This window comes from Narcine bancroftii, chromosome 4 (genome assembly GCF_036971445.1).
Source record: "Narcine bancroftii isolate sNarBan1 chromosome 4, sNarBan1.hap1, whole genome shotgun sequence".
NCBI classification, from domain to species: domain Eukaryota; kingdom Metazoa; phylum Chordata; class Chondrichthyes; order Torpediniformes; family Narcinidae; genus Narcine; species Narcine bancroftii.
This window is the reverse complement of record NC_091472.1, coordinates 88,671,332-88,685,084: the sequence shown is the minus strand read 5'-3', so window position 1 is coordinate 88,685,084 and position 13,753 is coordinate 88,671,332. Positions and strand designations below refer to the sequence as shown.

The 13,753-nt window shown below is 39.9% G+C and overlaps 1 protein-coding gene across 3 annotated transcripts; it reads left to right on the top strand.

Annotated features, from left to right (window-relative positions):
• The first annotated feature begins 146 nt into the window (after window positions 1-146).
• LOC138760792 (barrier-to-autointegration factor-like) lies at window positions 147-13,026 on the top strand. Of its 3 annotated transcripts, XM_069931889.1 has the most exons (6): window positions 147-223; window positions 1,592-1,629; window positions 1,916-2,011; window positions 9,284-9,395; window positions 10,080-10,223; window positions 12,807-13,026. In XM_069931889.1, exons 5-6 carry the CDS (start codon window positions 10,098-10,100, stop codon window positions 12,951-12,953), a joined length of 273 nt encoding a protein of 90 aa, XP_069787990.1. In that variant the 5' UTR covers window positions 147-223; window positions 1,592-1,629; window positions 1,916-2,011; window positions 9,284-9,395; window positions 10,080-10,097; the 3' UTR covers window positions 12,954-13,026. The 3 variants fall into 3 exon arrangements, with proteins under 3 accessions (XP_069787990.1, XP_069787989.1, XP_069787991.1); XM_069931888.1 differs by lacking the exon at window positions 9,284-9,395; XM_069931890.1 differs by lacking the exons at window positions 1,592-1,629; window positions 9,284-9,395 and having other exon boundaries at window positions 151-223.
• Window positions 13,027-13,753: the final 727 nt, after the last annotated feature.

The window sequence follows — 13,753 nt, the reverse complement described above, 5'->3', positions numbered from 1 at the left end:
AGCCTTGGGATCAGGGCAATAGATGCCGGCCTTGCCACCCAGGTTCTTATCCCGACGACCGCAGTTTATCATCTCTGCTCTCTCACCTTGTCCTCCCTCGCCTTCCCGCCCCTCACCTTCCCGCCGCGTGCGACGTCACAATGGGCGGGTCCGAGGCAGCTCCGTTGGGGTGGGGACCCCGCGTGGCGAGCGGACGGCCTGGCGGAGGTTCGGCCGGCACACGGTGAGGCAGGGAGGTGATGAAGGGATGGCGCTTGGGGGGGGGGGGGGAGTGAGAGGGGTGCAAAATGGGTGGGGAGGGAATCAGGGGACTGACGAGGTGCCCGCTTTAGTGGAGATCCCAACAGTGATGCCGTTGTTGAACGGAAGCAGTGGGAAGGGAGCGTGGCTGGGTCAAAGTTGACGTCTCCAGGAAGGGTCAACAAAGGGATCCGACCCGAAATACTTGACTGATCATTTCTGGGCCGGAAGCTCCAGACGATCGGGAGATGGAGGGAGTTAATAGCAGAGGCTGAAAATCCAAGTGATGTGTTCAAACGAGCTGTCCCTCATGGGGGACCCACCGAAGCTTTTTTAAATTCCTGGTGGAGAATGACTTCCTAGTCATTTCCATTTTAGTGTTAATCCTTGGGCACCTTGTTTGAGTTCAAGTAACTAAAGTAAAGGTGTCATTGAAAGAACCGGTTAAACCCATAATGATGATTTACAGAAGGACCAGATGGTTGAAAAAACCCATCAGCTTCACTAATGCTCTCCTGCCCTAACCTGCTCTGGGATATCTGTGGTTCCAGTCCCATCAATGCAATTGATGCCTCACTATTTATTCCGAGGCAATTAGGAATGGGCCAAAACTGCCAGCAATGTACACATTCTGCAAATACTTACAATGTTATTGCAAAACGGACTAATGAAAAGCATGAGGTGCAGCACAAAATTGCGAACTGTTCTCAGATACATAAAGTGAAATACAAATGAATAATCAAGAACTTCCAAGTCCAGTATGGCAGCTTCAATTTAACCTTGGTGCTTCGTTTGGGTACAAGTGATATGCCAATCCTATCAGAAAGAGAAATCACTCATTTTCAATTGACAGAGAAACTTCTTATTCAACAAAAACAAAAACTAATGAAAGAGTTGGAAGATTATAATGTCACATTTAAGTACCTAATTGTTTGAATGAACCAGCCAGTATTTGTTTTGTCTTACTCATCATGTAAAAGCAATGGAAAAAAAAACTATTTAAAAAACAATTGATGTTGGAAGGCTGAAAGGCAAAATAATTTTTGTGTAAGAATTAAGAGCGGTAAAGGCAATTTAATTTTTCAAGCACTGTCCACCATTCATCAAGATCTTGGCTCTGTCCTGCAGTTTCCCAAACCCTTGGTTCCCTTACTAGCCAAAATCTGTCAATCAGTATTTTGAATGAACCAAATGACTGCACCCCCCCCCCCCCCCCCCCACCCCACACACACACATCTTTAGGACAGAGAAATCTTAAGATTTGTCATGAGGGAAGAAAATTATCTTCATCTCATTACTAAATAGTCTCCTCATTAACCTGATCAAGTGACTAGTTTCATTTTTTTTTCAGCCAGGACAAACATCTCTATGTTCATCCTGTGAAGCCTGGTAAGATTTCACGTTTCAATGGATCATCCGTAATTTTTAAAAACTCCAGAGAACATAGGGCTAATGTACTAGTTTTCTCAGGCAAACCCACTGAAAAATTTCTGCTGCATTCCATCTGAAAAATATATTCCTTTTTTAAGCAGAAGATTAAAATTTTGGGTGTTTTGGCCCTATATAATTTCAGCAGTTTTCCAATTTGTAGTGAAAATATAATGCACTTAAATATTTGATCTGATGTTTTGAAAACTATCAATTGCAGTATTTAGGTTGCTTCTCACCCTGCTAGGCCCTGCTTGTGTAGCTTCCCAAGAAACAAGAAGAGGAAAATCTTTGTTGTCTCCCACCAGATGCTTTGGAGTTGTAGATGCCAGAATCTTGGCAGGTAAGATTACTAACCTGCACCATTTCCATATCTGGTAGCCTCAGAACAGTAACTGACATCTGAATAGAGATTTTCTTAAAGTCATAGTGTCGTAGAGAGGTACAGCACAGAAACAGGTCATTTGGCCCACCAAGTCTGCAGAGCCATCACTAATCCTACTTAAATTAAATTTTTATTCTCCCCCATATTCCAGCACTCACCTACACACCAGGGGCAATGAACTTACCAACTCTCAAATCTTTGGGATGTAGGAGGAAATTAGAGCGTTCGGTCACAGGGAGGACATACAAACTCTGCACAGATGGGACCCAAACACAAGACAGAACCAGGATCTCTGCTGCTGTGTCGCAGGGCCACCACCACCTAAAATACATAAACACAGTGGCCTCCATAATGTTTGGGACAAAGACACTTATTTCCTTTATTTGCTTCTGTGCTCCAATTTTACATTTGTAATCAAACAATTCACACTTACCAGTAATTAAAGTGCACACTACAAATGTTACTTGTATACATTTTGGTTTGACCATGTAGACATTACAACACTTTTTATACATAATCCCCTCATTTCAGGGCATCATAATGTTTGGGACATTTGGCCTCACAGGTGTTTGTGTTTACTAATGTATGTTTAATTGCTTCATTGGTGCAGGTATGAGCTAGGTTTCCTTCAAAGCTTTTGACCACGTTTGGAATCTGTAGTTGACATTTCTCAACATGAGGACCAGTGTTGTGCTAACGAAAGTCAAAGAAGTCATTATGAGCCTGAGAAACAAGAATAAAACAGGAAGAGATGTCACTCAAACCTAAAGTCAACAGTTTGAAACATCATTAAGAAGAAAGAGCGTACTGGTGAGCTCAGTAATTGCAAAGGGACTGGTATTCAAAGGAAGATCTCCACTGCTGATGACAAAATCATTCTAATCATAATTCCAAACGTAATCAGAAACACTCTTCAGGAGGCAGGTTTGAATATGTCAATGACTACTGTGCACAGAAAACTTCATGAACAGAAATACAGAGGCAACACTGCAAGATGTAAGGATGGCCAGATGACAGTTTGCCAAGTCGTATTTTAAAGAGCCTGCAGAATTCTGGAAAAAGGTCAGATGAACTATATCACAGTGATGGCAGACAACAAAGTGTGGAGGCGTAAAGGAACTTCCAGAGCATTCCACCTTTGCCATGTAGCTTCTGTACTTCTGTTCATGAAATCTTCTGAAGAAAGTAGTCATTGATATATTCACACCTACTTCCTGAATAGAGCTTCTGATCTATTGGACATAAGTTTGGGGATTTTTCTTTATTAGGAGGTTTACAAGAATGTTGCTGGGTTTGAATTACAGGGAAAGGTTGAGCAGGCTGCTGGGACTTTATTCCCTGGAGCATAGAAGGTTGAGGGGAGATTTGATAGAGGTATTCAAAATTTTAAGGGGGAAAGGTAGAGTCAATGTGGATAGGCTTTTTCCATTGAGAGTGGGGGAGATTTAAACAAGAGGGCATGGTTTGAGAGTAAAAGGAGAAAAGTTTAGGGGAAGCATGAGGGGCAATTTCTTCACGCAGAGGGTGGTGGGGGTGTGGAATGAACTTCCGGCAGAGGTGGTAGAAGTGAGATCAATGTTGATAGTCAAGGAAAAGTTGGAGAGGTATATGGATGGGAGAGGTGTGGAGGGTTATGAGCCAAATGTGGGTCAGTGGGACTAGGTGGGTGAAGATATTCAGCACAGACTAGTAGGGCCGAACTGGCCTGTTTCTGTGCCCCTAAATGGTTATATAATGAGAATTCTTTTGTCATTAGCAGAGGAGATCTTCCTTGGAAAACCCGGCCCTTTGTGATTACTGAGTACACTTTTTCTTCTTTTTGTAAAATATTTTTTTATTTTTCACACTGAACCACATCAACCAAAATACATACAAACGTTTCTCATTAAATATACACAATGACATTTTCTCCCTTTTTTTCTCCCCCTACCCCCCCCTTCCCAGCCCTCTCCAAAACCAATAAATATTCAACATATACAATACAGTAAAACCATTAAACAGTGTCATCACACAATGAAAAATAAACAAGAAAAATGTGTCATCTACTTATTCACTGGATCAAGTTGTTTTGTCTTCTTATCATTTTAGGGGGTGGAGGTCTGAGGCAAGCCCTCTCCGTTATGTTCCATGTATGGTTCCCAAATATTGTGACTTTATTTTTTAAATTATATGTTATTTTTTCCAATGGAATACATTTATTCATTTCCGTGTACCATTGCTGTACTCTCAGGCTCTCTTCTGATTTCCAAGTTGACATTATACATTTTTTTGCTACAGCTAAATCTTTTTTGCACTTTATCCAATTTGAGGCCTAATTCCTTACTTATATTACTTAGAAGAAAGATCTCTGGATTTTTTGGTATGTTATATTTGTGATTTTATTTAATATCTGATTTAGATCTTCCCAAAACATTTTCACTTTCTTACATGCCCAAATTGCATGTATTGTTGTCCCCATTTCCTTCTTACAGCGAAAACATCTATCTGATAATGTTGGATCCCATTCTTTTAACTTTTGAGGCGTGATATATAACCTGTGTAACCAATTATACTGTATCATGCATAACCTTGTGTTTATTATATTCTTCATAGTTCCAGAACATAACTTTTCCCATGTTTCATTTTTTTATCTTTATGTTTAAATCCTTTTCCAACTTTTGTTTAGGTTTATAGTTTATTTCATCATTTTCCTTATCTTGCAGCTTGATGTACATGTTCGTTATAAATCTTTTAATTATCATTGTGTCTGTAATCACATATTCAAAGCTGCTTCCTTCTGGTAATCTCAGTCTGTTTCCCAATTTATCCTTTAAATAAGCTTTCAGTTGATGATATGCAAACATTGTACTATGAATTATTCCATATTTGTACTTCAACTGTTCAAATGTTTATAAATTATTTCCCAAAAAACAATTTTCTATTCTTTTGATTCCTTTTCTCTCCCATTCTCTAAAGGAAAGGTTATCTATTATAAAAGGGATTAGTAGGTTTTGTGTCAATAACAATATTGGTATTTGGTAATTCATTTTTTTCTTTCTAAGTGGATCTTCTTCCATATTTTAAGTAAATGATGCAATACTGGGTGAGCTTTTATATTGCACCAGCTTTTCATCCCACTTATGAAGTATATGTTCCGGTACCTTCTCTCCTATTTTATCTAGTTCTGTCTTAGTCCAGTCTGGTTTTTCCCTTCTCTGGTAAAAATCTGATAAATACCTTAATTGTGCTGCTCTATAATAATTTTTAAAGTTTGGTAACTGCAAACCACCTTGGTTGTACCTCACTGTTAATTTATCTAACGCTATCCTTGGTTTCCCCCCTTTCCACAAGAATTTCCTTATTATTCTCTTTAGTTCATTAAAGAATTTCTCTGTTAAGGGAATTGGCAATGATTGAAATAAGTATTGTATCCTTGGGAAGATATTCATTTTAATGCAATTTACCCTCCCTATCAACGTTAGCGGTAATTCTTTCCAATGTTCTAAGTCTTCCTGCAATTTCTTTATTAGTGGTTGATAATTTAGTCTGTACAGGTGGCTTAAGTTATTATCTAACCTAATACCTAGGTATCGGATTGCTTGTGTTTGCCATTTAAATGGTAATTCTTTTTTAAATTCTGTATAATCCGCGTTACTCATTGGCATCACTTCACTTTTATTTGCATTGAACTTCTACTCCAATATTTCTCAATACTCCTTCAATTTCTTATGTAATTCTTTTACTGATACCTCTGGTTCTGTTAGGTATACTATGATGTCATCTGCAAATAAGCTGATTTTATACTTCTTCTCCTTTATTTTTATCCCTTTTATTTTATTTTCTGTTCTTATCAGTTCTGCCAATGGGTCTATTGGTAAAGTGAACAATGAGGGGGATAATGGACATCCCTGTCTAGTTGACCTACTTAATTTAAATTGGTTCGATACCAGAAGGAAGCAATTTTGAATATGTGATTACAGACACAATGATAATTAAAAGATTTATAACAAACATGTACAACAAACTGCAAGAGAAAGAGAACGAGGAAACAAGCTGTAAACCCAAATGAAAATGAGTACAAGATCTAAACATAAAGATAAAGAATGAAACATGGGAAAAGCTATGCTCCGGAACTATGAGAAATACAATAAACACGAGGTTACGCATGATACAATATAATCGGTTACACAGGCTATACACCACACCCCAAAAGTTAAATAAATGGGACCTAACAGTATCAGACAGATGTTTTCTCTGTAAGAAGGAAACGGGAACAACAGTGCATGCAATTTAGGCATTTGAGAAAGTGGAAAAGTTTTGGGAAGATCTAAACCAGGTATTAAATAAAATCACAAAAAGCAACATACCAAAAAATCCAGAGATCTTTCTTCTAAGTAATACAAGAAGTAAAGAACTTGGACTCGATTTGGATGGAACACAAAAAAGATTTATTATGATATCCTTAGCTGTAGCAAAAAAATGTATTATGTCAACCTGGAAATTAGAAGATAGCCTGAGAATACAGCAATGGTACATAGAAATGATTAAATGTATTCCATTGGAAAAAATAACATATAATTTAAGAAATAACATCATAGTATTCGAACAAATTTGGGAACCGTACATGGAACACAACAGAGAAGTCCTACCGCGGACCTCCACCTCCTAAAATGACAGAAGGAGAAGACGAAATGAACTGATCCAGTATGTAAAAGTAGAAGACACAAATTTCTTGTTTATTTTCATTGTGTGATGACATTGTTTAATGGGTTTAATGTATCATATATGTTGAACGTTAAGTGAGTGGGGAGGGGGGGGTGAAGGAGGGAGGGAAGGGAGGAGGAAAAGGGGAGAAAATGACACTGTGTATATTCAAGAGGGAAATGTTTGTGTGTATTTTTTTGGTCAGTATGGTTCATAGTATGAAAAATTAAAAAAAATAAAAAAAAGAATAAACAGGGTAAGATAAAGAACGATCGAATTTTGAGGTGGAGGATTGAGCTCTCCACCTACATTACAACATCCTGTACCGGCCGGGGAAGCTCAATGAGCTCTCAGATGTCTTGTCACAAGGGATAAGTGCCAATGCACAGGTGGATCACCTCAAAGGCCTCCACAACAACCTCTGCCACCTCAGTGACATGAGATTTTTTTCACTTTATCAAATCTCAGAATCTGCCATACTCCATTGGAGATGTCAGAGACATGACCAGGGACAGGAGGGTCTGTGTGGAGTGCATGCCTCATTTTTACCAACCGGACAGGGCACACCTGATAAAAGCCACGCGCCCCTTTGAGCATCTGAGCATGGATTAAGGCCCTTCCCTCCACCAACCGCAATACATACTTCCTCCTGGTTATTGACAAGTATTTGCTGTTCCCCTTTGCCATCCCCTGCCCTAACATGACTACTATCACAGTCATTGGGGCCCTGTGCAACCTGTTCAAGTACCCATTGTACATCCACAGCGTTCGGGGGTCGTTGTTTATGAGCAATGAGCTGTGCCAATTCCTGTTGGCCAAGGGTATTACCACCAGCAGGACTATGAGTTATAACCCCTGGGGGAATGGTCAGGTAGAGAGAGAGAAAGTTCCCCTGGACTTTAGGCCATCCTCCTTGTCCTAAAGTCCAAGGTACTGTCTGTCTCTCATTGGCAGGAGGTTCTTCCAGAGGCACTCCATGTCACTTGATGTCTGCTATGTACTGCCACTAACATTACCCCTCACGAAAGAATTTTCTTCCCTAGGAAGTTCGCGTCAGGGACCACCCTACATTCTTGGCTGACATCTCTGGGGCTGGTCCTGCTACGAAAACGTGAGGGGCCTTGGTTGAAAGGCTTCAGCTCCTCCATGCGTACCTCAATACACATATATAACCTACCTGGATGGGTGTGAAGAAACGGTCTCCATCCAGGACCTCATGCATGTGTAGCACACCCACCAGGCAGCACCCCCATCCTTCCTCAGTCAGGCATTACATCCCGCTGCACCCTCCCCCCAACCCATTAACTCCTGCCGAGCTGTCATGCCCCCTGCAGGTCGACACAGCACTGGAGGTCTGGGACGAGACAATGGACCCAGTCACAATCCCACAACCAGCGCTCTGCCAAGTCAGTATGGAAGATCAAGCCACCAAACCGGCTTAACCTGTAAGACTTAGTGCCTCATGTCACCCCACCAGAGAATAACAAAAACAAGGGGTGAATGTGGTGAACTGCTGAACTGTATTGTCTTCCTGATTTCCTGGCTCCGTCCCATCCTGTGTCTGTACCTGTGGCCCCTCCCTCTTTTGACTTTGTATAAAGCCTCCATCACCCTGACGCTTCTATAAAGCCTCCATCACCCTGACGCTTCACCAGAAAGCCTGGGCTATGACACAAGATGAGGTCCTTGTCCATTGTGAATTAAAGCCTGTAGATCTGTGACTCACTCTCAGCCTCTTGAGTTATTTACTGTGCGTCAGGGTGTCCTGTGATTTTGACTGCTGGATGATGAAGGAATTATGATAAATTTCCAAGTAAGAGTAGTGTGCAGCTGGGAGAGGAACCTAGATCTGCTTCTGATCTTAGGCTCCTGCTTTTTTTCTTGTTTTTGATGGTAGATACTGGAAGGTGCATTCCAAGAAACCAAGGTGAGGTCTGATAGTGCATTTAGTAAATGATACACACTGTATCCACTGAAGAGGCGGTAATTGGTTGTGTTAATTTTTACTTGTTTTACTAGACCTTTTAGGTAAGCAACTTTATAGTTTGTCAGGTTGATCCATCGTTGCAGCTATATTGGAAAAACTTGTCTGGGAGTAAAGATAAATCTTACAATGAGTGAACAGTTAGGCCATTGTCTTTGTTGTATCCAGAGACTCAGCTATTTTTTGATTCAGTAGGAGTAAATACAGTTGGCTGAAAACCAAACCTGAGTTTACCACTGTCCTTTTCTGGAAAACAACCCCAGCCTTTTCTCTCAATTCTGATATTTGTTTATCTACACTTTCTATTGGTTCAGTGTCTTTTTAGTAATATGGAGAGCTGATTTGTCCAGACGCTGTCTATAGATATACATTGGAGATATTGAAATGTTTATTCATTCCTGAGATTGGGCACATTGATGGAAAGGCTTTCATATGCAGTGAGACAAGTAAAAAAATACAATTGCTCACATAGACATGATGGGGCAAAATGCCTGTTTCTATGGTGCATGTCTGAGAATCTGTGTGACTGACATTTAATGTCTACCCTCTACTTTTGAATTCAGTTCCTCCACAGGGGGCACATTTTTGGACCTTTGAAAGCTCTGCTTAACAGGAACTCTAGTAGATATGGAGGAAATCAACTGAAATGGGAGATGTGTTAAACTACACTCAAAGGTATCATTATACACCTTAATTCCATAATTAAATCTCTTAATCAGATACAACCCCAGGAACAGACTGTCACTCACTGGTGGGCTGTGCAGACTTTGAAACCCTTGCAGGCTGTCACCATGCCCAAAACTTTCTGTTTGACAGTTGTACATTGGGCCCACATATGGCAACTCCTTACTTTGTATCCCAACCCCACCATTACTCTTGGCCACTGCCCTCTTTCTGTCCACTCTTGAAACAGCAAAATACACACGTCTTTGAGGAAACTTGTGTGGAATGTTAACATAGTCATAATAATGTTGGGCCAAATAACCTGTTTCTCAACTGCATAGTCTGTATATTTAGAGCGTCTTTTCATTATTTTTAAAAAATTTAAAGCATGTACAACATCTTTTTGACCAGGACAATTTTTGCACTTGCTTCATTGTCAATAATATGAATAGGTCTGTTCCTGCTTTAAGTCTTTCACTGGAGCTATATAGTAGTTAGAATAAAAATAAAGATAAAACATAATTGAAATATGTTTGAGAAATGCTTTTTGTGACTTAATTTTCAATTCTTAGTTTGGAGTGCTTTTACATTTTGTGGAATAATCTGAACAGAGAATATACTGAGAAGATTTTTTTCAAAGCTTATTCAGCTTCTTCCAGAAAACCTAGTGAAACTATCACTTACTTTTGACAATAGATATAACAGCTCTTCAAGATGATTTCAACATCGCACAAGCACAGGAATTTTGTGTCTGAACCAATGGGAAACAAATCAGTTTCTGCCCTGGCTGGTATTGGGACAATACTTGGAAGAAAATTGGAAGAACAAGGTTTTGATAAGGTAAGGAGTACATTTTCCATAGGCCACTCCCACAAATGTTGCTTTGTCTGCTGAGAACTTCATTTTCTGTACATTTAGAAGAATTCACATTATCAGCTTCCGCATCTGTCTTGGCGTCAGGGCAACATTTCTGCCAACCACAACATGATCCCACCTCCAGCCATGTCTTCTCCTCCCTATGTCACCCCTCACCCCCATTTCTGTTTCTCATAGGGACCATTCTTTCCATGACTGGTTTGTTCTTTTGATATTGTCAAGTGCAGCCAAGTTGTTACTGTATTGGAACAGGTTGGCTCAAGCAGCCATTCTCAACCTTTTCTTTGCTATGGTCCCTTGAGATCTCTCCTCAAAATTATGGGCCCCCTTCCCTGTAAGCAGTCAAGTTTAATTAGTTTCTTCTGTGCTTCTCTCTACTGACTACATAAAAAACATTAAAAATAGTTTATGATTTCAGTCTGTGGCCTCCCTTCAATGTGCTGTGGCCCCCAGAAGCCCCCCCCCCCCCCATTGTGAATGGCTGGGCTAGAGGCATGGCTAGTTGTAGAGCACAGATCTGCAGTACTACTGATGGATATGATTTGTTCTCATAACCTTCAGCATATCGAGTGTTCCCATTCAATAGAATAATGGGTTAATTGAATTGGCTTAAGGCTGGCTTTTTTTAAGGTGGGGATCTCAGGAGAAACCAAAGTTTAATAATTTATTTAACTAAATTTAAATTCCTTAGTGACCACTTCCATTTAAAATTTGATTTGACCTATCCATAATTATCTCCGTCTGATCTAACTGCTCTCCCTGTGTTCAGTTTCTTTTTCATCCTAAATATTCAGTCTCAGTAAAAATCTCAGCTTCATCCACATACACTGACATCTTTTCCTTCCCACTCTCCTCATCTCAAAACCTAGAACCAGAAAATTTTATGTGATTTGTGAAAGGTCACCAGTTGAAATATTAAGGGTGTAGCGACTACTCCAGTAGAGCCACTAAATCAATACTCATGCACAAGGTTAGTCAGCCAAAGACTGTTTATTTGAGTTTGCCATCCTTCTTTTATATCCCTCCTATGGTTTCACGGGACGGGTGGGGAGGGTAATGCAATAAGTGTTTGCCGCCAATCTGCAGGGCTGGTGTGTTTAAGGTAAACACAGTAGGAGCCCCAAACCCTCTAGAAAGGCATAGCAACCCAGCGTGCTGCTACTCAGCATGCAGTACCACATGTACACAGTCCATAGCCCAGGTGAGTGCATAGTGGCCCGGCCCGTGGTTCCACACATCCACTGGTGAGCCAAACCAGTGATAGTTTGTGATACCACACTATGCACCTGCTCTGTCCTCTACAATACCCCCCGAATCATCACTCAAAACGAATGAACTGGCTGCATGTGCCTTTGGCAGACGCCCTTGTCACCTGGGCTGGGGGGAAAGAATGGGGGAAGCAGGATCCACATATGCAGGCTTGAGTCTGTCCACATTAAACAGTTGCAAATGCCCTCCCCCATGTCCAAAGTATACATAACCCTGTCCCTCTTAACCACGTGGAAAGGGCCATCATATGGCTGTTGCAATGGGGCTCCTAGAGCCTGTCTGCGCACAAACACAAAGTCAGCATCGAGGAGAGGTGGAGGCACAGTTGTTTGGAATAGGTTTGCTAACTGCGACGCCATGTTGAAGTTGCTGAAGCATGTCCAGGTCAGAGTTGGACGAGACGTGAATGTCACCTGGAACCAAGAGAACCGAACCTTAAACCATCTCTTCAGTTAATGCCAGCTCAGCCCGTTACACGGCTGCTACAAGGGGTATTTTTAAAATTTAATATGAGTTTGGGTTGAATGAGAAAAAGCAAACATTACCCAAGCCATCAAAATCCCACTAACTTCTAGTTTTAGCAAAGGCAATGTGGAGGCAAGCATCCAATTTGTTGCCAGGAGACAGATTTGCATTCAAATATTTTGGAAGAAAATTTGGATAGGTACAAGGATGGGAGGGATATGGTCTGGGTGCCGGCCAGTGGGACTAGGCAGAATAATAATTCAGCAAGGACTGGATTTTCTGAAGGTCCTGTTTAAGTGCGGTAATAATGAGCCCAGAGAAATTCTTAAACTGGTTTTGCACCTTTGTTCCAACTTGTTTGAAGTCAGTTTAAAGACGTTAATTAAAAAAAAATCTATGCTGATAGTGGATCTGATGGCCTTCCATAAACATTGAATAGTTTTATAACATAAAAGATACACCAGAGAAATTCCCTTATATGTCTATATAGTATAAATATTCTGGTTATTATTATTATTTAGATATACAGTAGGTAACAGTAACCGACCATTCTGGGCCAAGAGCCTGCACTGCCCAAATACACACGTGATCAATCAGCCTATCAACACATCTTGGGAGCATTTTGGGTTTGAATAGGCAAAGAGTATATTTTTGTTTGTGTCATGGACCAAAACTAGGGGCTATGAATATAAAATAGTCTCTCATTGTCGGGAATTTAGGATAAACCCTACAACCAAGGGTTCTCTAGAAATCAAGAGAAAAATTTACCATGGACTTATTTTAGTAATCATATATTCTCTGTTGTTTTTTTAGGCATATGTAGTGCTAGGCCAATTTCTTGTTTTGAGAAAGGATGATGAATTGTTTAAAGATTGGTTGAAAGACATCTGTGGAGCCAACAGCAAACAAGCTGGACAATGTGTCTCCTGTTTACAGGAATGGTGCAATACCTTCCTGTAGTTAATATTCTTGATGAAAACATGTATGAAATACATTAATTATGATTTGGTTTAATAAAAGTTTTTTAAGTTAATGCCATTTCTCCTCCTTGTATGTCTAAAGGATGGAAAATACCTTTTTTAAGCACATACTGCCATGATATCTTGTAGATTAATACCAATTTTACATGCAACATCAATCCCTTTTATAAAGATAAGATTATCACATTAAAATAGATTGCTAGTTTCCCATACAACTTGGTTGTGTCCACACTGCGTTGGAACAAAATGAGGAATGGTCCAGAGACGATTAACAGCAAAACTGGTAATTTTATTAAATGTTGTAGAATTGTAATGAAAAAGATATATAAATTCAAATAAGTTAGATCACTGATATGTCTACAGATAGCATCCTTAAAAACATCAGTTTACAAAGGCTCTGAATACTTTTAAACCTGGTGCAAAAGTTGCACTTGCTTTGCAGCATAACAAATCACAAGTTCATAAAAACACTTACAGTAATTAAGAGAGTTTAAGTCATTTTTTCTGGAATTGAATATAAAGTACTTAGTCTCTATTCCTTTAAATGGATAAATTAGCAAATAATTTTCTGATGTTAAGTCGTGTTGGGAAGAGTATCAGGCTCGGTGGGTTCACAGAGATGTCTGTACACTAATGTTACAATCACATGTAACTTTAATTAACACATTGGAGACATACAGGGGAGAACATTAAACGGTATTCAATTACAATTTCATTTAAGCAACAATATAGACATTCACCTTGGACCTAGGATGGACTCTGACAATAGTGAACCTATAC

Coding starts and splice junctions, on each gene's coding strand:
- LOC138760792 (XM_069931888.1), top strand. CDS start 10,098: ATGATTTCAACATCGCACAAGCACAGGAATTTTGTGTCTGAACCAATG. Junction 10,224..12,806: donor AAGAACAAGGTTTTGATAAG/GTAAGGAGTACA, acceptor TTGTTTTTTTAG/GCATATGTAGTGCTAGGCCA.